General features: G+C 36.1%; 1 protein-coding gene across 3 annotated transcripts in view; it reads left to right on the top strand.

The window, feature by feature from the left end:
- The window catches only part of CAPN7 (calpain 7), a 37,084-nt gene that overhangs the window by 7,019 nt on the left and 4,444 nt on the right, over positions 1 to 25,621 (top strand). For 2 of the 3 annotated variants that reach the window (XM_072412346.1, XM_072412345.1), the window contains 17 exons: positions 5,170 to 5,278; positions 6,348 to 6,505; positions 7,219 to 7,286; positions 9,395 to 9,595; positions 10,558 to 10,644; positions 11,054 to 11,180; positions 13,907 to 13,992; positions 15,610 to 15,703; positions 16,488 to 16,634; positions 17,071 to 17,177; positions 18,001 to 18,121; positions 19,647 to 19,791; positions 20,093 to 20,192; positions 20,487 to 20,622; positions 23,268 to 23,343; positions 24,390 to 24,535; positions 25,535 to 25,597. In XM_072412346.1, coding sequence (XP_072268447.1) covers positions 5,170 to 5,278; positions 6,348 to 6,505; positions 7,219 to 7,286; positions 9,395 to 9,595; positions 10,558 to 10,644; positions 11,054 to 11,180; positions 13,907 to 13,992; positions 15,610 to 15,703; positions 16,488 to 16,634; positions 17,071 to 17,177; positions 18,001 to 18,121; positions 19,647 to 19,791; positions 20,093 to 20,192; positions 20,487 to 20,622; positions 23,268 to 23,343; positions 24,390 to 24,535; positions 25,535 to 25,597 — 1,971 coding nt within the window. The remainder of the gene's footprint in view (positions 1 to 5,169; positions 5,279 to 6,347; positions 6,506 to 7,218; positions 7,287 to 9,394; positions 9,596 to 10,557; positions 10,645 to 11,053; positions 11,181 to 13,906; positions 13,993 to 15,609; positions 15,704 to 16,487; positions 16,635 to 17,070; positions 17,178 to 18,000; positions 18,122 to 19,646; positions 19,792 to 20,092; positions 20,193 to 20,486; positions 20,623 to 23,267; positions 23,344 to 24,389; positions 24,536 to 25,534; positions 25,598 to 25,621) is intronic. The other variant, XM_072412347.1, reaches the window with a different exon arrangement.

Below are 25,621 nucleotides of genomic sequence, written 5' to 3'. Positions count from 1 at the left end.
GTTACAGGTCTACAATTTAAAAAAAATTTCATGAAAAACAGTGGATCACTTTTGGTACAGAAATCTAGACCTCAGTGTAACGCTTAGGTGGTTAATCTCCGGCCCAGGCTCCACATAGGTCCTCTACGTAGACTGTAGGCCTCCCCCATTTTCAACACTTTGCCGACTACTTGAAATGCAACTAAAGGGTCCTGGGTGACAGGCTAAACAAGTACCAAATCGAATTAAACACAAAACTTTCTTCTTTCTGTGACGTAGTCATTTTAGTCACTTTCACCCTCCGCCATTTGTGTGTCATTTGTGCTTCACATGTTCCCCATTCCAGATACTGCAGCCTCCATAGGAGGGTTTCAGCTACAGAGACCATGCTGTCAACCCAAAAACAGTGGGAAAATTAAACATTATGATGGTAGTACAGATAGACAGGCACAGATAGAATAGGATGAACTTAAAAAAATACCATAATAATAATAAATAAATAAAAACTTAATGAGCAAACTAAGTTAAATTCAGATTTTTTATTGGGAATTAAATTTAACAAAGAGTACAGTTTATGATAAAGAAATATTTAGATATATATTTAGTAATACGGTATATAATTTGGCTAGAGCCAGCTAGAAGGAATGAATAAATGTTAATGATATTGAGTGAAAATCTATTTATATTAGTTAGATTGGAAGTAGTTTCCATAATTCATTAGATCAAGCAATACATACCTACAAATTTGATATATCAAATCTTCCTGGTAAAGTTTATCATTATTACACAGTATCTATATAGCGCTGACATTACGCAGTGCTGTACAAAAGTCCATTCATGTCACTAACTGCCATGTCAAAGGGGCTCAAAATCAATGTCCCTACCATAGTCATTTGTCAATAATACAGTCTAAGGTCAATTTTAGGGGAGAAGCCAATAAACCTAAATAATTCCTTGTTTTTGGAATGTGGGAGGAAACCGGAGTACCTGAAAGGAAACCACACAAACATGGGGAGAACCTGCAAACTCCATGCAGATAGTGTCCTGGCTGAGATTCAAACCTGTGATTTAGCGCTGCAAAAGAACAGGGTGCTAACCACTGAGCCACCATACTGCCCAAATTGTAAATATCTTCTGAATGCTTCACAATTCAAATTAAATGTAAAATCCAAGGGCTCTATTTATAGGACAGAGAGTCCAACATTCCCTTGGAATCTTTGAGGTGTATGTGTTTCAATGGCAGTAATTGATTGCCACGAGGGAATGTCAGATTCCCTTTTTTAAAAATAGAGCCCTAAGTTTGATGACTGCTTTGGGTAGATGGTGCTGGGATTTCCAACACAGAAACCTCACACTGGTGGCTTGAAGGATAGAAGATAGAGAATTCAATCTTCTAACGTGTATTGTTCCTTTATGCCTAATGTCATGATGACCCCAGAACAAGTTCAATTTGTTACTGAAATGTAAATATATCAGAAGAGTATTAAAAAATAACAAAATAAAAAAATCAACCTGCTTTTATAAAATTGTGACCTGTTTGTTTTGTTCAATCTAGTGACTTGTGCTAATACATATATAATGTATGATTCATAGAAAGGCATCCTGTTTCACAACTTGACATTTACTTTACTTATTTAAAAAAATCATGTCATTGGAATCTTGGGCTGTTCAAGTTATTTTATCAGTACTAAGCAGCCTTTGCCACAGATGTTCATCGACAGGCATTTTGGTGTGAAATATTGGCAGATATGTTTTTTATTTTACCATCTAACAGTTAAATGTTGATTTCACAACCCCAATCTGACCATAGTTCACTTTTCTTTACAGATGAAGTGAAACATGATATAATACTTAATAAACGGAAGTCAAGTTAATAAATGCACACTATATGCCAAACAAGTTCAGATTCTTGTAGGATTAGTTCTGTCTAATCATATGAAAACCTACTTAAGTAAAGTATAAGTACTAAAACTAGCTGTAGCCACTGTAAGTGAACGTAGCTAGTAGAAGTATGGTATCTTTATATCATTCTTCTGTTAGCCCAATGTTTCTCAACTAGGTTTCCTCCAGAGGTTGCCAGGAGTTCCTTAAACAATTTGAGCCTCTTAGGTCAGTTTAAGTGACACCAATGATATTTTTGGCTATCTGTAAGGGTGACATTCTTCCCACTGGCCAGCAATGTAAAAGGCATTCTTTCCACTGACCGCCATACTAATGTACTGGGAGCTGTGTGTATGTAACTATTATCGGGGGTTCTCTAAGACCTGAAAGTTATTTCAAGGGTTCCTCCATGTTAAGTTTGAGAAACACTGTGTTAGCCTTATACATCACCCAGGACAGAAAAAAAGGGAGTAAACAGCAGGAGCCAGACAAGCTTTTGTTTTGTTGTTCTGGCAATGAAAATGTTGACATGACATAAGAACATGCTGAAAGGTGATTTGATGAGTACGCTTCTGCTCCTTTACTGTCCTATCAGCAGAGGTGGGGGTATTCTTGACCAGTCTTTGTAACAATGGTGGACCGGACATAGGTGTCAATTCTGAAAAGAATTACAGATCACATCGTAGTTAAAAGAATTGCTGTATAAGCAGGGGCGATTTCTGCATTGTAAACATTGGCACAGTGACAAAATATTGACATTTGTTCTTACCTTTGCATACTGTCTCCAGAAATAATAGCTCGAGTTCTATGTGAAGAGAAAATAAAGTCTGCAATACACACCTCCGCTCTATTGATGCAACGTCCATGGGATCCCTCATCAGTGCGGGCATTCTTCACTTCCTGAAGGTTTGCCATCTGTGGCCATTATGATAGGCTTGCTGGGAGGAAATAATTCCTGTGCAGATGCATGTGAGTTCTTTCATCCCAGCTTCTTGTGCAACTCGGGGTTTGTTCTCTTTTACAATAATACAAAAACTTCCTGCTCACATTTTTAACTTACCCAAAGTTCTAGCTGGAACTGTATTCCTTTAATCTGCTTGTTTGCGTCAGTACTGACCATATGTTTTAATACATTTTGCTTGATATAGTGAAATTACAAGGATTTCATTTAGAAGAATGGCCAAGGAAAAATTACTTCAGCCCAAAGTGCATATACTTTATGTTATTTATTTGTCATTGTAGGCCCGTGTCATTCATACATTCCTGTTATTATCTATTAGCTTCCTAAAACAGTTTATTGTAATCTGTATGCTAACAATTCTATAGAGAAAAGATGATCTCATAGTCATCTGATTCCAATTCTAGGTTTACTGAACTTGGAAATGGACTGTGAACCTTATCAGCCAGAAGATTCCATATAAGGGAATAAAAAGACAAATGGTTTTCTGATCATTCCTTGACCTGTCACATTTTACTTTCTTTCATTTACACAGGGGACAAGTTATTATTATCCTGTTTTTATATAGGGCCACCTGTCCCTCAAAGAATGTCATATGTCATTAACACAGTATAAAGCCAATTTGTAAGGGGAAGCCTATTAACGTACCCAAATGTTTTTGTAATGTGGGAGGAAACCCACAAAAAACACAGGGAGGACATACAGTCTTTATGCACATAGTGTCCTGGCTGAAATTCAAACCTAGAACCCCGGTGCTGCACAGGCGAGAGCCACCGAGCCATTTCTCTTCTAGTAAAATTCCTAATGTCATGTGATAACTTCCTAATCTCATCAGGACCCCGGGCCAACTTTATTGCCTTTAGATAAGCATATACTACAGATTTAAAAGAGGGCTCCTGAGTGTTATATAGCAGGGGTCCCCAACCCCTGGTCCGTCTGATGGTGGGCCACGGCTTGGGGGCTTCCCGGCCAGATCCGCGGACCACGTTTCCCAAAGTCATTGCAGGCTCGGCGGTGGGCGGGTTATGTTTCTGGACACAACCCACCCACTCTCACATGGCAGGCTCAAACCTTGGATGGAAGAGTGGGCGGGTTCTGGTATCATGATGTCATTCTGGTTTCCCCTTTGAGTGACACATGGCTTCCCTCGCATGTCCATGCATTTAGTGGTCGCAAGCCACAAAAGGTTGGGGACCCCTGTTATATAGGACAGTTGCTAACAGATCCTAATGGAGATATCGGGTGCATCCTTAATTGAATGGACCTTGGATTTTGCTCATTTCACATTCCAGGCATTCTTGTAGTCTTGTAGCATTCACTGCTTTATAATTATGACAAATGTTAGTAAAACCCACATTTTATATTTAATTTAAAGCAATTCAGATATTGACAAATATTTTCGAGGTAGGTGATTGTATCAACTAATAGTAATGGCAAACAAGTGTTATAAATCTGATGAATGAATGTGCCAGATATAGTCTTTATCTTAAATTAATATTATTTGACCCTTTAAAACAGACTTTATTCACCCAGCCATGATATTTTGCGTGAATCAAAAGTAAAGTAAGAAGTTCCTGTTAAAAACATAGTCATAGCCAACTCATTGTATGGAACAAAATATAACAATAAAAGCACTTTAAAAAAGCATTTTTCTAAAACTGTAAATGTGACTTTCACTGACTACTTTAAATGTACATCCCTTAAAATGCACACATCTGAAAGATTCACAAGCAGTGAATACTAGTGAATGTTAAATGATCTGTTTTAAAAATATACCCCCATAATGCAATAATAATGTGGACCCTAAGCCATACAAGAACCTCTGTATACAGTGGTGCCGGAGAGTTTGTGAACCCTTTTCCACACAAAGATATGTTACTGGATCATTTTTTTCAATAAATGAATAATAATTTTAGTTTATTTAACTAGGGCTCACAAATGTTCAAGCACCACTATATGTATCTTATTTATCAGCCTGTTCACATGGGAGGTGTAAAACATTTAATTTATTTTTTTACAGTAATTTTTTGGTATTTCAGTGGTTTTCCTTGTGATCCTGGGTCTTCAGTTTTTGCATATTTTTCTAATTATTTTTTTTTGTTGACAGCTTTGCATAGATAAATATAATGTTCTTTCCATGTGAAGGTATAAGTGTTTGTGGGTATTCTGTACATATTTTTTTTGTATCTTAAAGCTCTTATGATAAGAAAAGAACACAATTTTGGGCCACTCTAAACAACTTTTTTTTTTTTTCCACAAACTAAAAAAAAGTTTAATAAAAGACACATTGTTTACTATGTTGTTTAATTGCAGTAAACTGAATGCCTAACTGTTGTACTGTTGTGTTGCAGGAGGCAGCTCAGGCCCTAATTTATGCTGAGATGGCAGGTTCAACTCTGGAGAACATTCAGGGCAAGATAAATGAGTACCAAGACAGGGTACAAGCTCTGTATAATGCAGGTAGGCACATGGGGAGGGGGCACTGCTTGCTATTTTTGTGTTGTTCGAGATTATTGATTTTCAATCACTGTGCCGTGGTACACTAGTGTGCCATAGGAAGACCTTTAGGTTTGCCGTGAGAAATTATCCAATTACCATTGTCAAGTTTCTATGCAGTAGTGACTGGCAGAGTAATGTAATACTCTTCCATGTCAGTGGGTGGCAGTAGGGAGCTTAATTGCCTTGTTTATTCTTGAGACAAGAGAATTAGCTACAGAGTGTCATTTTGTAACATTTAAGATTTGTGGTGTGCCGCAGTTTTTTTTCAATGTAAAAAATGTGCAGTCGCTCAAAAAACACTGAAAAACACTGTTCTAGGTAATATAACAAATTTTATATAAAATTTAAGCTATATTTACTATTCCATCCTATGGCAGCTGCATCTGTCATCTACACTGTCTGTGGTGACTCCCTCCTCCCTGTCCACAATATATTCTGTTGCAGGTGCTGTATGACTGCTTTATCATAGACAAAGAGTTAAATGTAATCCATTACCATTTCCTTTTCTGCATCCTTTTCTGCTCAAACAACAATTAGCTGCCTTACCTCTCTCCCCTTCACCCCTCCTAATAATCAGTTCTTGCTCTGCCTCTATTTGTCCCTTTTATGCTTTTGCTCCCTAAACCATCAGCCACAATCATCTTCCCACCTATCCCCCAATTATTTTCAGACCCAACTCACCTATTTCCAAATTAGTCAATGATTAAATCATGCTCAGCATCTTCTAACCCTTGTTCACCATCAGATCTCTCTGCCGCCTCTTTCTTCCTCCAATCCATGACCCTCTATTTTCTGCCTTCTCTTTTACTCACACTGGGCACTGGTACTTCTATCTTTCTTCCAGCTATCATCCATTCCTCTCACTCTCTCTACAGGTATTTACAATTAGTTTTTTTATGATAGATATTGAACCTTGCAGTCCTTTAAAGCATTTTCTCATCATATTTACTTGAGTATATAAATAATGCACCCTATACAACTGCATTGAAACTTGTGTATACAGTTTTTTTTTTTTTTATTAATTTACTAGTTCAAGGTCAGAACATTGAAACCTTAAAATCAAAACAGCAACTAGACCTGGAACGAGCACGCTTCCTTGTCACACAGGCGTTTGAGGAAGATGACAAAGGAAACGCAGAAGAAGCCATTGAGCTGTATTCCGAGGCAGTTGAGCTCTGCTTGACAACAGTAAGTAAATCTTTATGTATATGTGTGTGTGTATATATATATATATATATATTTATATATACTGGACTACAGTAGGTTTTTAGGGTCTAATTTATAGGATATGCAAAAGTTCCTATTAGTTATAGACACTTTCAGATTAGCATTTTAATAGTGCTATCAGTGTATTTTAAAGGGCAAGCCAACTGCTTTGTTTAATGTCCTGCCATTCAGCAGTAAAGACTTACCTTTCTATGACCCCACCACTCCACGCCACCAAGACACTCTGATATAGTGACTTGCATGTTTTTACATACTTGGAAGTACAGAATACTTTTCTAAATCCTACAGTTTATCATGTGTTGCTGAGGAAGAGAAATGGGAAAGTGAAACTGTTTCCTCCAACATCCCAAAAGCATACTGATATGGAAATTGTCTTTCCCTTGTATTGGCCTTGTGTTTGACATATGACTGTAGGGACAGGGTAGAGACATATAATTGTGAATACCTCTGTGAGACAGTTAGTGACATGTCTATGAAATCCGTAAAGTACTGTGAATGATGTTGGCAAAACTGCAATAATTCTGAAAAACTTTACACCATACTTTCCCAAAACCCAACCCATAGAACCAAATTACTAATTTATAGCCTGAATATCGAATCCTTTGTCATTTGATTTTTTTTTTGATTCATAAAATACTCTGAAACTGATTCTTCAACGTATTTCTGTTTCCTAGTCTAACGAAACCACAGATCAAAACCTACAAACAAAGCTGAAGCAGCTGGCTCGGCAAGCATTGGACAGGTGAGTATATTTCCTGTATTCTTTTAGTAACAGATCATGATATATAACAGATCAAAACATCATCACATTATCTGATCTGTTTACCAGGTGCTAGAATGTTTTCACCAAGATTTATTATATAAAAGCTGACTATACTGAAATGTATTTAAATTTCTCCCACACTAAATGCAAACTTTGTGTCAAATGTGCTTTTCTGATGACATGAGTAAACATCCAATATCAATCTAATGTGAAACACATTGATAAACATCTTATAGCGGCTATATTGTCTTTGGTTTTATTTAGAAAGGAGTCTTTATCCCTACATGGTCGAGAAACCTATAGCAAATAATCCATCCTGTGCTAAAGAGTGAACCCCAGCTTCTAAGATTTATGGCACCTAAGAAAAGAAACTATTAAAAAAAACAGCCTAAATGAGTTTTTCAATAAATTGCATGGTTGAAGTTAGGCAACTACTAAACAGCTTTCTTCAAACATCATGTCACATGTCAGGTTTACAGTAAATATTTGATATACAGAGCTAAATTGTAGACAGTATCAACATTATTCATTATAACTTGGTTTAAAACTAAGAATAAAAATGTTGAGGGAAATAATGACAATAACTCTATGGGCTCTATTTATAAAACTTGGCATTCCCTGATTTGAATCTTCCAGGTCCCTGTGTTTCAATGACAGGAATTAATTCCCACCAGGGAATGTTTAAGGGAGTGTCAGATCCCCTTTTTTTTATAAATAGAGCCCTATGTATATAGATACAGGCTCTAGTCGTGCAAAGAGCATTGCTTTTTGTAAAGTGTAATAACTCCCCAGAATCCAAACTGATTTTGTTTTTTCAAAGTCCCAAAACTGCTAGAATAATTTTGACTGCTTTATGGATTATGTCTTTTTATTTAAAGGGTTACCTTTTTACAACTCTGATACTAAGAAGTTCTGGTAGCAGAGAACATTGAATCCACATTTTTTTCTTTTTGTTTGTAATGTATTGGGGAAGTGTTAGCCCTAAAGCTAAGTTTTCGTTGTTGTTAGGAGGATTATGCCTCACCTTCTATCCAGATAGGGGGGAAATATCTCTCCAATGGGAACACAGATGGCTATACAAACCTTGTAGAGGTTCAAACCCTTTACTACTTTATTCTTTTTAATTCAAAGATTTTATTGTTTTTTTTTTTTTTGTTTGTTTTTAGCATGTATAACAGAATAAAGAAGGGGAGGAAGGGGTTTACATTCCACATATTCATCTTAACTTTAATCAAAATAATTACAGCAGTGTGAATACCATATACTTAATGTCATACAACACAATAAAAATAAACAAAATAGAAAGAAAGGGAGTGGGAAAGGGAAACCATATGGCAACATTAATATAAAATGGTTCCACAGTAACAACCAGAAAAAATTACAGCTTTCTTTATTTTGTATTAACTATTCCTACTTTATTCCTATGTAAAAACATGACCATCTGAGTATGCACATGCTTTCTACAACGTGTCTTAATGCAAGTCTATGGGGTTTTCAGTTACTCCGCAGATGGAGAACACGGTTTATGACAATGAATATGAGATGAACAGTTGCTCATCTGAAGAACAGGCTTGAAATCATGAAATGTGTTGATTTTCCTTCAATATGAGTGAAGCAAAATGTAACACTAATTATAAATAAGTAATCCGTCATTCCAAGTACATTTTTCCCATATCATATTTGATTTTTGATCTTGTTGAGACAAGGCTTTACAGTAGGAGCCTTAAGGGGGTTGGGCTATTTTTGTTGTGGGTGGACATGTTACCTTTGCCAATAATGCTTTTATTTTAGATTTGCTTATTTAAACATAATTATCCACTAATAAATTGTGCTGCTGTCCCTTTTATATTGGGCTGTAGCTCACCAAAACAACTGTATTTTTTTAATTCTACTAAATTTGCAGTGTCACAGCTCAGGGAATTACAGAGCAGCTTTAAAGGGACATTCCACATTTAGGATCTTTTTAAAACAGTTTGGTTTGTTGATATAAAAACAGCATTTACTTTTAACTGCAGTTCTGTGTTGACGGACAATTTCTATTTTTTATGTATATGATTTGGAATGTGATTTTTTTTTTTGTGTATTAGGGCAGAATCTTTAAAGGAATCTATGTCCAAGTCTACAGGTAAAGACAAAATATCTGTCCCCAAGCCAAGTCAGCCAGCAAGACCCTATCTCCCTCTGGGCCCGGACTTCAGCCTAAATGATAAACCACCATCTGCCAAACCTGTCCAGAGCAGCGAGCCAGCTCGCCAAAGATACACAGCTGAGGAGATCGAAGTGCTTAGGTAGATTTCCATATCCTTATTAATGCTATACATAGACATAGGAGGTACTTGCCTTAAAGCTGAAAAATCTTTAATTTGAAAATTTTAATTTCAAAACCAAAACACAGAAACAAATTTATCAACTGTTGTAATTATTTCAAAAGTAATTACAAAAAAAACATGCGACCAGACAAGTCTTTTGTTGCAGAACCTGCCTGGCCACAAAACCTGCTAGTTTTTTATTTACACACGCCTGTCCTCGTACCTTTGTGGGCTCGCCATCTTCATTGCTTCTTCACCGGATGCCCAATTTTCAACCATTTTGATTGAGCAGCCATGCACAGCTTAGTGATTTTGGACAGATAACAGACAGGTAAGCATGTTGTATTGCAAAAGTGACATCCCTGTCTCTTCTGCAATAAAAATCCTGCCTAATTATAATTTTTTAGAGGAAGAACATGTTCTGTTTTAAGATCATTTGAGTGACAGCTGAAAAAGATTTATCCATAAAATATTTTAGAACAATTTATGAACAATTCTGTAATAAAATGGTTTATCTAAATCCAAATCAATTTTTGTATCTAAAGGAAATTGTAAAGTGAAAGGGCTGTGTGTTGGACCAAAGCAGGGTTCAACCTAAAACGGCTAGTTAATTCCCTTAAATAATAACATTTTATCAGGGATTTTACACAACAGTAAGAAAAATAGCAGCTACATATTGTAAACAAAACATATAACAAACAAGGTGTCATATGATGCACATAACCAGATCCATTGCTAAGAAGGCAAAGTGTACAAAATTTAGGGAGGAAACCAAAGTTATGTTAGGACACTTATTAAGATCCCATCTGAATTTTACAGGTTCACAATCACTTGGAAACAAACACTTCATGAGTGTTAGAATCACGTTTTTTTGCTGATATGTTTTCACTGTTTATATAGTTGGTTTCTTTTCACACTGACTTTCAGCTTACTGTTTGCAGGAAGACCTCAAAAATCAATGGTATAGAGTATGTGCCGTTCATGAGTGTCGACCTAAAGGAACGTTTTGCCTTTCCTATGCCATATTCGTAAGTATATCTAGTTGGATAACAAAATGACAAAATGACTAAATGTAAAAAGGCTGTCACTGATTTGGATTTACCCTTAAAGTCTTCATTGGAAGGGAGCTAAGGGCATTAGATTTCCCAGCTTGCCTGGGGACATAAAAAAAAAACAACTATCATATGATGCCTATAGGTTTTTACCATCCTTTTGTGCAGAGGTTTAATCTTATGAGAAGAATATAGTCTATTGCAGGAGTCTTCTTGTTCTGTAGAATTCTACCTTTTACATGCATGTTTTTCATTTACTTACATAGGTGATTTGGGAAGAGTTAGGGTACCTGGCCAGAATAAGCATTTAGGTGGAAGATCTGCTTTAAGAAAGTTTAATGTAGTTTTACTGTGGAAAGCTTATTTAATTTTTTGTCTTTTTCAGAGACAGGTATGGCAAGTTGGCACTATCCCCCAAGCAGAAAGCCATGTTTTCCAGGTGGGTGAGACCAGATGAAATAAACAACAACCCCACAATGATCTACACTGTGTCAAGTTTCAGCATTAAACAGGTAAATAGATTGTATTTCCTGCCATCTTTAAAGCTCTTTATCTTGCAGTTAATAAAGTCCCCTGATTTCCAAATTATAAGTACTAAAGCTGCCCGTACTCTTTAAAATCTAACTGCTCAATTTACCTTTAGATTTACCTACAACTATGTACAATGGGATCTAGCACATTCGGATGCAAATGGAATGATTGTTCAGGTTCTCATATAACATTGTTTCGTTAGGTAACAAAAAAGATTGTACATGGATTGCAATCTGATATATAGAGTTATAGTCACATCATAATGTGTATTGTAAGCTTACAGCCATTGGATCAGCACCATAGCCAGGCAATTTCATTTTTAAAGGAGAGATGATAACATTTTCTCTGTAACAGCCCCTTGTTTACATATATACAATCCTTTTAGATATAAGATGCTGTTTGGAAAAGTGTATTTATTTATTTTTCTAAAAGCCTTACTTTAGACATGGCCAACAATCAATCAACTCTCTTCCTTATATTGTGCAGTAACTATACTGTGTTGATCACAAGGAAGCACATGTCAGCCAATTAATTTTGTCTGTGTGATGACAGTGTTATCCATGTAGAAAAAATTAGGGTTAGCAGATTGTCTTGAGTTCTACAACAGTATCAGACATTGAGTAATGTTTACCAGTCAGAGCTGCTTCATCCACATGACATTCAACAAGTACCAGGGGTTCAGCTACAGCCGTGATCCTCTGCAGTTGGTCGAAGCTGTGAACCTGAGTACCATTTAACAAATGAACGGGCAACAAGTGAACGAACAGACATTGTAATTGAAGGGAGTTGGGGCAGCAAGCAGTTATCTCACCTAGGGCCCCTTTTTCATTTAAAATAATTTGCCTTTTAATATTGTTGAATTGAAATTTTTGTTGAGAAGTGTTGAAAACATTTCACATTGGGGCCTGTCCTTGAAGGAACCTTACTCACTAGAGTCAGTGAGGGCATAAGCATATATTTTTGAATTGTGAGTACAAACCTGAGCAAGTGCAAAAACACAAAATTAATGAAATTTATTCATGCTGATAATTCAGTACATTGCTGCAGCCAGCAAATTACAACCCAGTTCTCAAAGAACATATTATGTGATGTGGCTAATTAATAAATCTTGTTAATACTAATATATATATATATATATATATATATATATATATATATATATATATATATATATATATATAATACATGGGTGCACAGCAACAAATGTTGTGTTGTGGAAAAATTATGTGGTTAGCTCAAATCATATTGCAAAACAAGAAACATAGGAAGCTCACCTTAAATGTTAAAGGATCATTACTTGTTTAAAACATATTTAAAACACATATTTGTGTTTTCTGTGACTAGTTAAGTATCTCATGTTTAGTCCTGCTAATAACTACAAGGAATGAGTTAATAGATTAACAAAGCAAGCAGACTTGTTACAAGAAGGGCACTGCCAGGGTTCTTTCCCTTTTCAAAGCTGTGTCACTTAATCTCCCCAATCTACTTTCAGTCTGCTTTCAAGGCAATTGCTTTTCAGTAATGCTTTTCAGTAATACATTTAGGCTTAGAAGCAGAAACACACACGCTAAAAAACTAGATAGATGTGCTTATAGTAATTAATTCACATTGATGTACCAAACAAAAAAAAGATTGATCCTAAAACATACGTTTGTGCAGAGTACCTATTGAAGAATTCAGCAATGGTAATTTATGTGAATGCCTGTTTGTTTTTCCTGTGCATTGCAGGTGGCAATGTAGTCATCTGTCTGACTCCAGTGCTAATTCTTGTGTGCAGACATACTCTCCTGGCTGGGTAGTGAGTGGAATATTATCACTTTACTGCTAACTCTAACACTGAACCTAATTCCTAACCCATCACCCTGATAAGGGGTCATCATCTCATCTTGTGTCTAGAGCCACAGAACTATGGTTACTCCAAAGCATTTATAAGTTTGTTTTTCCGTTTAGTGGCAATGGTTTATCAGCAGAGGGCTTTTATGGAATAATGGTTTCTTAACTCGATAATCCTAACCACCAAGTTTTATGTTCATTTATAAAACAGAATGCTGTTTTTTTTTAAAGTAGATGAATGTTAGTGTTGTTGGTAATTATTCTTAGTTCTGGGTTTAAAAGCCAACCCTGAAATTTAACAAGGAAATTTTTGATTGTTTTGTGTATAAAGGAAACAACAAAAAGAGCAAAAAGAGGGTTTTTTTTTGCTTAATGTATTAGGATTAAACAAAGATTATATAGAAAGTTGCAATATACAAAAACAGTTCAGTGCGACCCTTCCTCCAACTATATTACATTCATATAGTGGGGAGGGGTCTGTGTTCTTCATATCTAGACAAGACCATCTATTGTAGCTAGTAAATACTTATTATCTCTTCTTTTTTAGGGGGTTGGGGAATTTTCGGGCCAGGCCAAAAAAATCCTCTTTCTCTTTTTGTTGTATCCTTTATACACAAAACAATCAAAAATTAGAATGCTGTTTTTTAAAATTTGAGTATTTAGTATTTTTTTTTCAGCCAAAACAATTTGTTTGGATGAATCAGTGACTTTGCTAAGCATTGTGTGGATCTAAACTGACAAGATCTGCATACTGTGAAAAATAGGAAAGCATTGTTGCTTGTGGGATCATATCATAACAACTGCTGTAAATGGTGTCATCATTATAGATTCTGAGGCTTTTAGTTAGTAATGTGTATCTTTTTTTCCCCTCCAGACCATAGTGTCAGATTGCTCTTTTGTGGCCTCCCTTGCCATCAGTGCTGCTTATGAGAGACGGTATAACAAGAAGCTTATAACAAGGTATGCATTACTTTTTTTTAGGATTATGGCACTATGAGATTTATGCCCTGCATTCACAAGGCATAAAAGGTTGGCTCTTTCCAAACCTAGGAAAACTCTTTTTAACTGAATGCAAGTTGTCAATTGCTGCTTTGCCTCTAAGGGGAAAGGCGGCCTGTTCTATTCTGTTTCTTATGGTAATGTTTTCATTTTTAAAGACCCATTTATACAAGGTAGATCAGTTGCAGCGCTGTCATCCATCAGTGGGCTGCCTAATGCATTGCCAGGGGTCTAAGTGAACTCCCCCATTTTATAAGGGTACCTATACATCAGTGTGGCATTATACCAGTGAAATACTGAAAGTCTTGCCAAGGCAAATTCTATAAATTCTATATTGTATAAAAAATTTCACCTAATTATTCAGATATTTGTTTGATTAGTTTTGATAGCTGTGCCATCTCAGACATTATATATGTTTACACAAAGTAACTGCATTAAGAGTACAAATTGTATATATGGGACACGTGCTGAAACACTTACCTATATCTGCTTGTTAACTTTTATGCCTTTTTCACCTATCATTGTTGGCTTTTTTAATTTTTTTGCCTTTTTTGTCCTTTGGTTCTGCTACTCTTCTGATACTAACCTTCCTTCCCTCTAACGGGAGCATACCTAGAAGGAAAGAGCCACTGTAAGGAGGGTATACCTAGAGAGCTAGAATGAATTCTCTATCATTCCTCTAATATGCAGGACATATAACTGAACTATGATGTGTAGCCCGATTATTTGAAGAGAGAAAAGATGGTCTGTGAATATACAAATATTTTCTCCATTGACATTTGTGCCTTAATTTATAATATTTCCCAGAGAAAAATTTCTCTACTCATTTTACATTTTCACTCTCCTTGAAAATAATCCAGAAAAAAAATAGTAAAAGTTCTGCCCATTTATAAAAATGTATGGAAGCCTAAGCCTGTGTGTACAGCACTAGGTCCCAGGTTCGAATCTCGACATTATCTGCAAGGAGTTTGTATGTTCTCTCCGTGTTTGCATGGGTTTCCTCCCAAGTCAAAATACATGTAGTGAAGATAATTGGCTTCCCCCACAAAAAATTGACCTTAGACTGTGGTAATGTCATATGACTATGGTAGGGACATTAGATTGTGAGCCCCTTTTATTGTCAGTTAGTGACATGACTATGGACTTTGTAAAGTGCTGTGTAATATGTCAGCACTATATAAATACTGTGTAATAATTATTAATATTAACGGTTCTGTATTATGTGTTTGTATGAAGCCATGAAGAATTTTGTAATTTCTTACTTTGTCTAAGAGTTTAAACAACATTGACATAATGGACCTGATTTATTAAAGCTCCCCAAGGCTGGAGTGGATTATCAGTGAAGTTGGGTGATCCAGCAAACCTGGAATGGATTTCTTAAGTCTTTTGCTATTTGCTAACAAATGTTTTTAATCCTGGACCTGATCCACTCCAAGTTTGCTGGATCACTCAGGTTTACTGATAAAAATAAATATTTTCCAGTCTTGGAGTGCTTTAAAAAAGCAGGCCCAATTAAACAGATCACTGTAGTTAAGCTTCCAACTCATATACTTGTTTTCTTTTTTTTCTGACACTAAGCATAATCTATCCACAAAATAAAAAGGGGGAGCCAGAGTATAACCCATGTGGGAAATATATGGTGAAGTTGCACATCAATGGTGTACCTAGAAAGGTAAGATCTATTGGTTCAAAGGGTATTGGGAATAAGTGCTGGTAATGTTAGCATCTTCTTATCATTCACAAATTTAAATAGCTTGCAGTTTAGAGCATGTACGTCTTTTTTTGGCAAACTGAAAGTGTCTTGTTAAATTTCTTCATGATAGAAAAGGCAAGCCATGTTTCTAATGAGGTTGTTTTACTCATGCCACCTTAATTAAGAGAAATTGTGACATGAGCGTTGGGTTAAAAAGATTTTTTAAATTATTATTTTGTAACTTACTCAGTATAATCCTGTGTATGAACGGCACCACTGCACTGTGTGGGGGAGTCTTGATTAAGCTTCATGTCAGTCGTATAAAAAAAGTCTAATGTCTAAGTGATCATGGCATTAGGAATTTATACACAATACTAAAGTCAACAGGATAGGGAAGAAGATTAAAAATCAAAATCCGACTTCAAAGACACTTTTTATTTCCAAAGAGCGTGTCTTCAATTGTCAGCTAACTCAAAGCCCTAGTTTTCTGTATCTTTGTACTCCAAATTATGTAAGCTTGGTATCTGTACAGAAATTTTACATTTAAAATGCATCAAAATCATTTCAAATATATTATTCTGTTCTAGTTTTTTTATGAACAAGGGGGTATTTTAGTTTCTCCACTAAATCAGAGCAGAGGAAAAGCAATGGGCTATTTTGAAAGCTTTTGACCCTATTTATGTTGTCTGAGAAATAAAGATGACATTTGAGTGGTTGAATATAATAAATGCTTGGGCTTCTAACACACAATTCATATTTACAGGTTATAATAGATGATTTTCTGCCTGTCGATCATAATGGAGAGTTGCTTTGTTCATATTCTAACAACAAGAATGAATTATGGGTGTCTTTGATTGAAAAAGCCTACATGAAAGTGATGGGAGGTTATGACTTCCCTGGATCCAATTCGGTGAGTTTGTCTATTGTAGTAGGAAAGATACCTACCTCTAGGTAGACGTTAAAACAAAATACATAACAACTACAGAGATACTGGGTCTATTTATAGTACCACATCCCTTAATCATACAACAACACTATATAAATCAGTGGATACAATATAAAAGTAAAAACAATCAATTTATGAGACATAATTAAATCAATAAAAACACATAATATATAAATCATGCAATGTTAACCAATCCTTTCACCAATTATTTTACAAAAGATGTATGTGTTTCCCAACCCGCATGCTTGGTGAGATAATGCTGTGAATGACTGGATGTGTCCAATAACTGAGTTACCAGTGTTTCTAAAACATCAGTTATGAATGTTCTCTCAAGATGAAAACCCCTTAAGCATGAGACACAAAGCACTGATTTTGTACCTCTGTGCTATATTCTTTTCAGAATATCGACCTACATGCACTGACTGGATGGATACCAGAAAGGATTGCTATGCACTCGGGCAACCAAGCCTTTGATAAAGAAAGCACTTTTAGAATGTTATACCAAAGGTAATACCCTTTTCTATGTGTAGAAATAATGCTCAGGAACACAATGGAGTTTATTTATAAAAAAAAAAAAAAGTGGAGAACAGAATATATTCCCCAGTATTTTCATTCTGCACTTATAAAATCCTGTTCATCAGCTTTATAAAAGTAGTTTTGTTCATTGGCAAACATGCTTTTAAAAGTGTACAATATAAGTACAATAATAACGTAAAGTGATGATAAAAAGCCGAATTTGAACTGTGATACGGTATATTACAAGAAATCAAATGCTAGGGGGCGCTGGAGTTACATGTGTGTGTGTGTGTGTGTGTCTACAATATAAGTATTTACATACATGTAGCAGTAGTGGCCTCAGAATTTCAAACAGCCTGATCTCTATCCGTTTTAAATCATCACTTTATAAATATTGAACAGCATAGTAAATGTGAAAAGTGGTAATAATTAAAAAAGTGGTGCACATCCTTAAAAATGCAATCTTTTAAACTGATAATCACTTTAATGAGAAAAAAATTATGCCATAATTTTAAATAGCCGCTAATTTTAAAATTAGCCACTGGAGGGGGCACTCAATGCATTTACTCTTCTGTCTTTCTCCTGAACCAACACTTTCAGCCCAAGAAAAAGAATCTAAAAAAATGGTTGGAGGATTGAGACACTTCTTGGAGGCGCACAGTCGTCTGACACTTCTATAGGTTTCAAATACTAAAAAGACTGTCTAAAGCTGTAGCGACTTCTTATTTCCATGTAGCTATCCTACCTGCCTTTGTCCCAATATACTCTTGTATACACATTGTCTAATATTGTATTCTGTTTTTATCCTTTTCAGATTTCACAAAGGTGATGTACTTATTACTACAGCTACAGGAGTTATGTCTGAAGAAGAAGGGGAGAAATGGGGCTTGGTCCCTACACATGCCTACGCTGTGCTGGAAATAAGGGAATACAAGGTCTGATTTTACATGCTTGTATATAGCATTCATTATTGTTACAACAAGGAAACATTGCATACAATATCAGTGAATCAGTTTTTGTGGGTATTTTTTTAGGCAAGTAAAGTAATCCATTGCCACAGTATGGAAAAAAATATTTGTATTTACCATTTACTTATATTCGGTGCAATTTACCATGGAAGTCTTACTTTTCAGCCAATCCTATACATGGTGCAAATTCAATAAATGATGGCAATTCCCAACTGCACGGCTCATAGCAACCAGTGAGAATCAATCCTATGCTAGTCTGATTGCTGCAGTGTATTGTTGGGTTGACAAGATGTATTACCATAAAGATTATAGTTCATACATATTTGTCTGAAAATATGTCAGTAAAGAGGTGGAGGAGCTTTGTAATCTATATGTTATGAAACTGAGCTTTAGGAATTTCAGATGATTTCGCAGGGAAATAATTTATAAATAGAGCCCAATATGTGTTTGAATTGGTATTTAGGCCACATGATAAGAAATTAAAAAAATGAAAGGTAAGAAAACGCATGTGCAACGCACCCAAAACATGGCTTTCGTTGCATTAGCATTTAGCAAGTCCCCATTACCACAGTAAATGTCAGCAGACTGTGTTTTTGCTTATAGGTGATTTCTGATGGGAAGTGGAACTAAACCCTCATTACTCTTCCCATTGCCTTGCAAGGAGCCGCCATCATCTTTGGTTCCTTTCTTTCTGTACAGGATCTTTAGCCATCTTGATTGGCTATTGCATTTGCAGTGCAGCCTTTTACCAGATACCTGGAGGGATCGGGCAGGTGGAAGGAAATATTGCAGAAGGAACATTGCCTGCCCTTTTCTGCAATTAAGACCTACCTGATGATGTATTCTTAATGTGGAACTTTAGTTCAAAAAATTCAAAATTTTTAGGAGGGGCATCAGGCAAACCAGGGACAACAGTATTTTAATTTAGGGAAGAACCCAAATATGTATTTAGAAGTAGCAAGTGGTGGCAGATATTTTGATTATATGGACAATAAAAATATTCATACAAAACGTACCCTTCTTCTAACTTTTGCGTTTAAAGGGAATCTGTTACCTAGAAAATGTGTTTTGTTATCCAATAATATATTTAATAGACAAAAAACATTTTTACTATTTTTGATGTGGCAACTTGATACTACTACAATTTAGAAATTGGATAAATACAATACTTATAAACCTAATTACTTATATTGGGTTATATTATTATTATTATTATTATTATTATTATATTGTAGCATCCCAATGTAGCAACAAGTTGCATTTGAAAACATGTTCTTTATTGCTTAAATCTGATTGGCTTTTAAGGAATACTGCACCTATTTATTAATCATGTGTGGTAGCTGTTTTCTTCTGTACATTGAAAAATGTCAGCAGAGAGCATAGATCTTTATACAACGCAAAAGCTTTAAAAAAGATTCACTGTTTAATGCACTGCTTCAGTTCTAACATGAAATGTATATTGTCTATACATCATTTCGGTATTATTTTGCAGACGTTAAGATTCCTGCAGTTGAAAAACCCCTGGAGTCACTTAAGGTGGAAAGGCCGTTTTTGTGAGAAGGATGAAAGAAGTTGGACCCCAGAGTTGCAGAAATACTTGAATTTTGATCCCCGGACAGCTCAAAAAATTGACAATGGTAAAAAAAACTGTTTTTTATTAAGCAGTAGGCAGGTGATCAGAAAGTAGGCAGGGCAACATGTATGTTCACATTAAAGGATCTCACAGTCTAATGACCCTACCACACATAAACACACGAAGTCCAGTTTCATAACCTGGATTTGCTGTAATCTCTGTCAATAAGCTCTAAATAAAAGCCCAACAAACAGCCTTTAAAAGTTCAAACTTGACAGGTTTTGGTTAATGAAACATTTTAGGATGTAAGCCTAGATACTAACTAATAATGTGATGAATATCCTCTTGGTATTTCTCATTAATAGGAATCTTCTGGATTACATGGGAAGATCTTTGTCAGTACTATGACGTTATCTACCTAAGCTGGAACCCTAGTCTATTCAAAGAATCCACATGCATACACAGGTTTGGCATTTCTTTTTTTTTTTGACAAGCTTATAGCCAAAGTGAAGTTGATTGCATTTTTATATACAGCATTTAACATTTGTTTTTGTTTAAGTCATAGCATTTCACTGTTCCTCTGTCTCTTAGTTTGGCCAACAGCTGCACTCCCTAACCATTGACTAAGAAGTCACATGGTGTAGTTTTGTGGAAACCTCCCAAATGGAATGCAATATGAGTTAAAGCTGATTCACACTAAACTATAGTTACAGGAATATTTGAATATGTGTGTTTGTGCTTTCTTTCTTTTTTTGATAGTACGTGGGATGCAAAGCAGGGCCCAGTGAAGGATGCTTACAGTCTTGCAAACAATCCTCAGTACAGGCTCGATGTCCAGTGTCCTAAAGGTGGAGCAGCAGTCTGGATCCTGCTAAGCAGACACATCACCGATAAGGTTGGTACATCCGTCCATTACCAGCTTGCTTTCGGAAAGCTGTATAAGCAGAACCGCCACTGCTCTGCATTGTACATAAGTTCAAGTAATGCTCAAAATGTGTTTTTTTTTTCAACTAATGATCATTTTTACATCAGGGATTCTCAGTGCACACAAATAAATATCTCATCAGCTTTCATTAACCATTATACATTCTTACATACATCTTTACCACTGTGGCTGTATGACAAAATGGGAGTGCAGAGCCTTCTAGGATACCCACATCATGCATCCCAGGAGGCTCTGTGCTCCCATTCTGTCATACCGCCGCTCCAGTAAATATAGAAGGGGAGGGGCTCCTGGCTGATCGGGGAAAAAATTGCCGATCTCATGTTTTTAAAAATTAAAAAATTTGAAAAAGGGGGGTTTAAAAACAGCAAAAAAAATCAATTAATTTTTACTTTACCTAAAAGAGGGTTGTCTACCCTTTTGTGTAAGGTAAAAATTTTGGTGACGGTTCCGCTTTAAATGGCTTATTCTCCTCTCCTTGTGACTTGCAGTATTATATTGGGTTGGGGGGGGGGGGGGGGTTTTTAATTTTTAAAAAAAAAAAAATTTTTAAGGGGGGGGGGGGGGGGGGGGGACTTTCAGATTAGTTGTTTTGAACAAAACTAAATATTTACTCCAAACAGAAACTACTAATGTCTTTTTTAACACACATTATATTGGGATGGTCCACTTGTCGCTAGAGCACTAGATGTAGACCATAAAAATTCAGTTTTAGATCATTTTGTCTTCAGTATTTAGACAGGTACAAAATATAAATTCTGTTATTTATTAACCATTTAACAACTGCTGTCCCAGCTCCCTGAAAAAAAAGCAATGGCACATGTCAGGGACAGTTATTTATGAGCGAAAATGCTGGCACACCTTTCTAGCATAAGTAAGTAAATATGTGACTAGAATAAATCACTCTGCGCTTACATAAGCTTGAGAAATCATTAATAAATGTACTGTGTCAGTAATTACCTCTCTGTTAGTACTTTGTAACAACTAGGTTATACTTTAAATTATTTATGTATGTATAAGCCCTACCAAAATTACATTTAGTTTTCTAAAGAAGTATAAATAATAATAAACAATTGCCACTTTTTTAGGATATCACAGATACCACTTGTCGCATTTTCTCATTCTTTATTGTATCTCAACACTGCTGTCCTCCTTTTGTCCTTCGTGATGAGTTGAAACAACCACCAGTAGTTTTCCATTGGAAGACTGTATGGCTGAGTGATAATGTAAGAGCACATCAAGGAGGCAGAGGGTTGTCACCCTGTAAAAGGTAGTATCTGAACAAGAACTTCCATTGCAGGATCATCAGGCAATATTTGTATGAGCTGGGGATGTTCTGTATAAGCCAATTGTAAGTTGGTGTTGTATGAAATTTCTGTTTCTAATTTTCCTAAACAACAAAAAGACCCAAAGGTTCCTACTTTTCTGTGATGCCAACCATGACACCACTGTAGATGTTCACCACATTGTTTACTTATTTAATTTTCTGTTCATGTAATTGGATTAGTTTGTGAGAAAAAAGCAAACTATCCTGTGCACTTGATTTTCACTTTATCTCTGACACCTAACCACTTGTTTTACGTTACTGCATTATTGATTTATCAGGATGTATCAGCAAATGATGTTGGGAGACCACTGTACATGTGCTAGATTTTCACCAGAGACATTCTTGATCATTTTTTTCAGGCAACAATTATATATAGTGTGTATATAGCCTAACACTTTATGTCAAAGATTCTCCATAATCTGCCTACAGTACTTAAAGCAGTAAGTAAAGATCAGAAAGTAAATGCCATTTTTGCAAAGTCCCAACAGGCTGACCTTTTTTTTTCACTGACAGAAGAGTTTTTAAAGTTTCTATTAGGTTAGAACTGCTTCTGCTCGCCTGTCAGGACTGTTTTGTGTACAGTAAGCCACAGCTTAGTATACAGGCTTGGCATAGTTTTGTAACAAAGGCTTGATAGGTCATCCTCACATGGCAAAGGAAGATGGAAAATACTTTAAACCTGAAAGAAATTGGGACACTGTACTGCTGCAGAAGGGCCCTTTTGGCAAATAAGTCTCCCAAATGTGTTGAGCATATTTTCATGTTATGGAAAATTTCTGAGCTCCAGCCAGTGGATTTACTGCACTTTAAAAATATAGAGTGTAAAGTGAACTTGTGCTGTCCATTACCCATTGATCCCTTTGTTCGTTTCTACCCTGTACAGCTATTAAAAGTGAAAAGGCCTCTTCCATGTGTAGGCACATGCATAGGGCTGAAGATTCTCAGTGTTTTCTTATAGCAGAACTAGGTTAATTACCAAGCACCAGCATGAACTGACTTGTATGATCCTCCATATTTACAATTACTGGGTATATTTCTTCAATCTTGGTAACTGAACAGTGCAGCAGAACAACAGAAAGGTTGGTATGTTCTGCTGGGACTTAGAAGTAAAATGGTTTCTTTACCTCCATGGCCAAAGGTAAAGTTTGCTTTAAGGTGTTTTCCTTCCACTCTACTTACAACATACAGCAAGATGTCTGCAGAACTGCCATTTTTAAAAGGTAGATTACCATGAAAAAAATGTATCATACATTTTCTTTAATCCTCGTAGGATGACTTTGCACAAAATCGAGAGTTTATCACACTTGTTGTTTACAAGAGCGATGGCAAAAAGGTTTACTATCCAGGTGAGTCTGCCATACTACCTTTTTAAGCCAGTGTCAAAATTTCCATTTTGGTATTATTTACTTACACATTCCATTGTATTTGTATATTGTCTAATGAATTGGCAGAGCTATGTCAAGAAAAACTGCAGTATTCTGTGCTTTTCCACAGCAGGACACAGGTGTATAAATGTGAGAAAAGTAACAGTGTTTAGGAACTTGTCAGGCAGTAGTGTCTAAATATATCTAGGGCCACCACCACATGGCAGCGCCATCAGCATGACACCAGTTATCTTTTTATCTGTCAAGTTCTGACACAAAGGGTAATTTTTCCCAATTACTGACTTTAAATTGCTTTTAGCAGGAGTTCCCTAAGACCTGAGTTTTTTTGATCCTCTGGGGTGAAAAGTCTGAGAAAATAAATACCACACTGTCAGCAGAAGTAAATGACAGCAACACTACACACAGGTTCAAAACATGAAAGCTTATGTCTATTTCACCTTTCTTTTTCAAGACAGTATTTCAAATCACAGCTGTGAGGTATAACAAGGTTTTTATTTTTTATTTTTTAAAACAGCAGCTTTTCAGCTCTTGAGTAAGTGTGTGGGTGTGTGATAATATGTCCTCCATTGTGTGCTGCTTTCCCTGGCTGCATGGTATATAATCATACCCTCTTGTGAAATGAAGATATGTTTTTGTACACTAGACTGCGTGTTCCAACACAGCAGCTTGATGGTATAAATAAAAATTACTAAATCAATGGGAATACTTTAGTACTTGTCAGAATCATAAAAACATATACATTACCAAGACATATTTAAGTTGGTGCCTAAATAGATATATTGGTTAAATGCCTTAAAACAGACACATTTATTTACACTTTAGTATGCACAGGGGTACTCGGGAACATAAATGCAGACTGGTTTAGATACACAAACAGAGTTTTTCAAACACAGCAACTGTAGACTCAACTCACACAGATGTAAAAATAGTTGTCAAATGTTCCAGTTTAGTTGTGCATTGTGACCTGTTTGCTATTGGTAGGTATTGAGTGTGTGTTTTACTTACAGCTGACCCTGCACCTTACATTGATGGGATCAGAATTAACAGCCCTCATTACCTGACAAAGATACCCTTAACTACGCCAGGAACCCACACCTTTACACTTGTGGTGTCTCAGTATGAGAAGCAGAACACTATCCATTACACGCTCAGGGTAAGTCATAGGTTTTAAAAGGACACTAAACAGAACTAGAAACCAGTCTACTCTGTTTTCTTTTATCAGTGTGTAAAGATAAATGCAGCACGGTGGATTAAAGGTGTTAGCATTAGTAGGTTTAAATCTCGCCCAGGACAGTATCTGCATGGAGTTTGCAGGTTCTCAGTGTTTGCGTGGGTTTACTGCGGGTACTCCGGTTTCCTCCCACGTTCCAAAAACGTGCAGTTAGGTTAAAGAGGAACTAAACTGAAAACTGGCAAAAAAAATACACCTACCTTCAATTCTGCAGGGCAGTCCGATTCATCCGGGGGTGTCTTGCATCAGGTCCTGCATTGTCCCGACGTCGTTGGCGCTGCCATCTTCTCCTCTTCTTCCTGGTTCTTCATCTTACGTCACCCGAACCGGGCGCGAGGTCGGGTGACATAGGATGAAAAAAAATTTGCTGATCTCCCTGCACATGCGTGAGATCGGCAAATTTTTCTGTTTGCACAAAAAGGCTCCCACTCATTCTCGATTGACCTAGGCGGTCGAGAATTAGGGGGCAGTGCTGCACTTTAAAGACATTAACATATGACTAAAAAGACATTAGCATATGCCTATGATGGGACATTAGATTGTGAGCCCCTTTGAGGGACAGCTAGTGACATGACTGTGGTGCTAAATAAATACTGTGTATATAATAATACATGTACTCACATTAGCACTTAATGTAATTTGTATTTACACATTGGCCTCATTGTACGTATCCAAATATGCTTTGTAGTCCTACTTTTTCTAAAGCTTATGACTAAGCTTGTGTTGTTAAATCCAGCAATCTGCTGATGCTGCACGCTATAAATTGTTCCACACGGAAGTGTAGTTTGGATAAGCATTGAAGAAGTGGTAGAGAATGGTACATCTCAGCTGATTTAAATAGAAATAGGATAGTCCTATTGCATGAGAAAAAGTATTAACCTATATTAAGAGTATTTGCTGTTACTTGTTAATTTATTGTAGGTTTATGCAGCTTGCAAGTTTACATTTTCCAAGATCCCAACACCATACACTATAAACAAACGGGTAAGACCATTTTTTTTCTTATGT

Source organism: Pyxicephalus adspersus, chromosome 5 (genome assembly GCF_032062135.1).
Source record: "Pyxicephalus adspersus chromosome 5, UCB_Pads_2.0, whole genome shotgun sequence".
Lineage (NCBI taxonomy): Eukaryota > Metazoa > Chordata > Amphibia > Anura > Pyxicephalidae > Pyxicephalus > Pyxicephalus adspersus.
The sequence above is the reverse complement of the archived record's forward strand: the minus strand, read 5'-3'. Positions and strand labels throughout refer to the sequence as shown.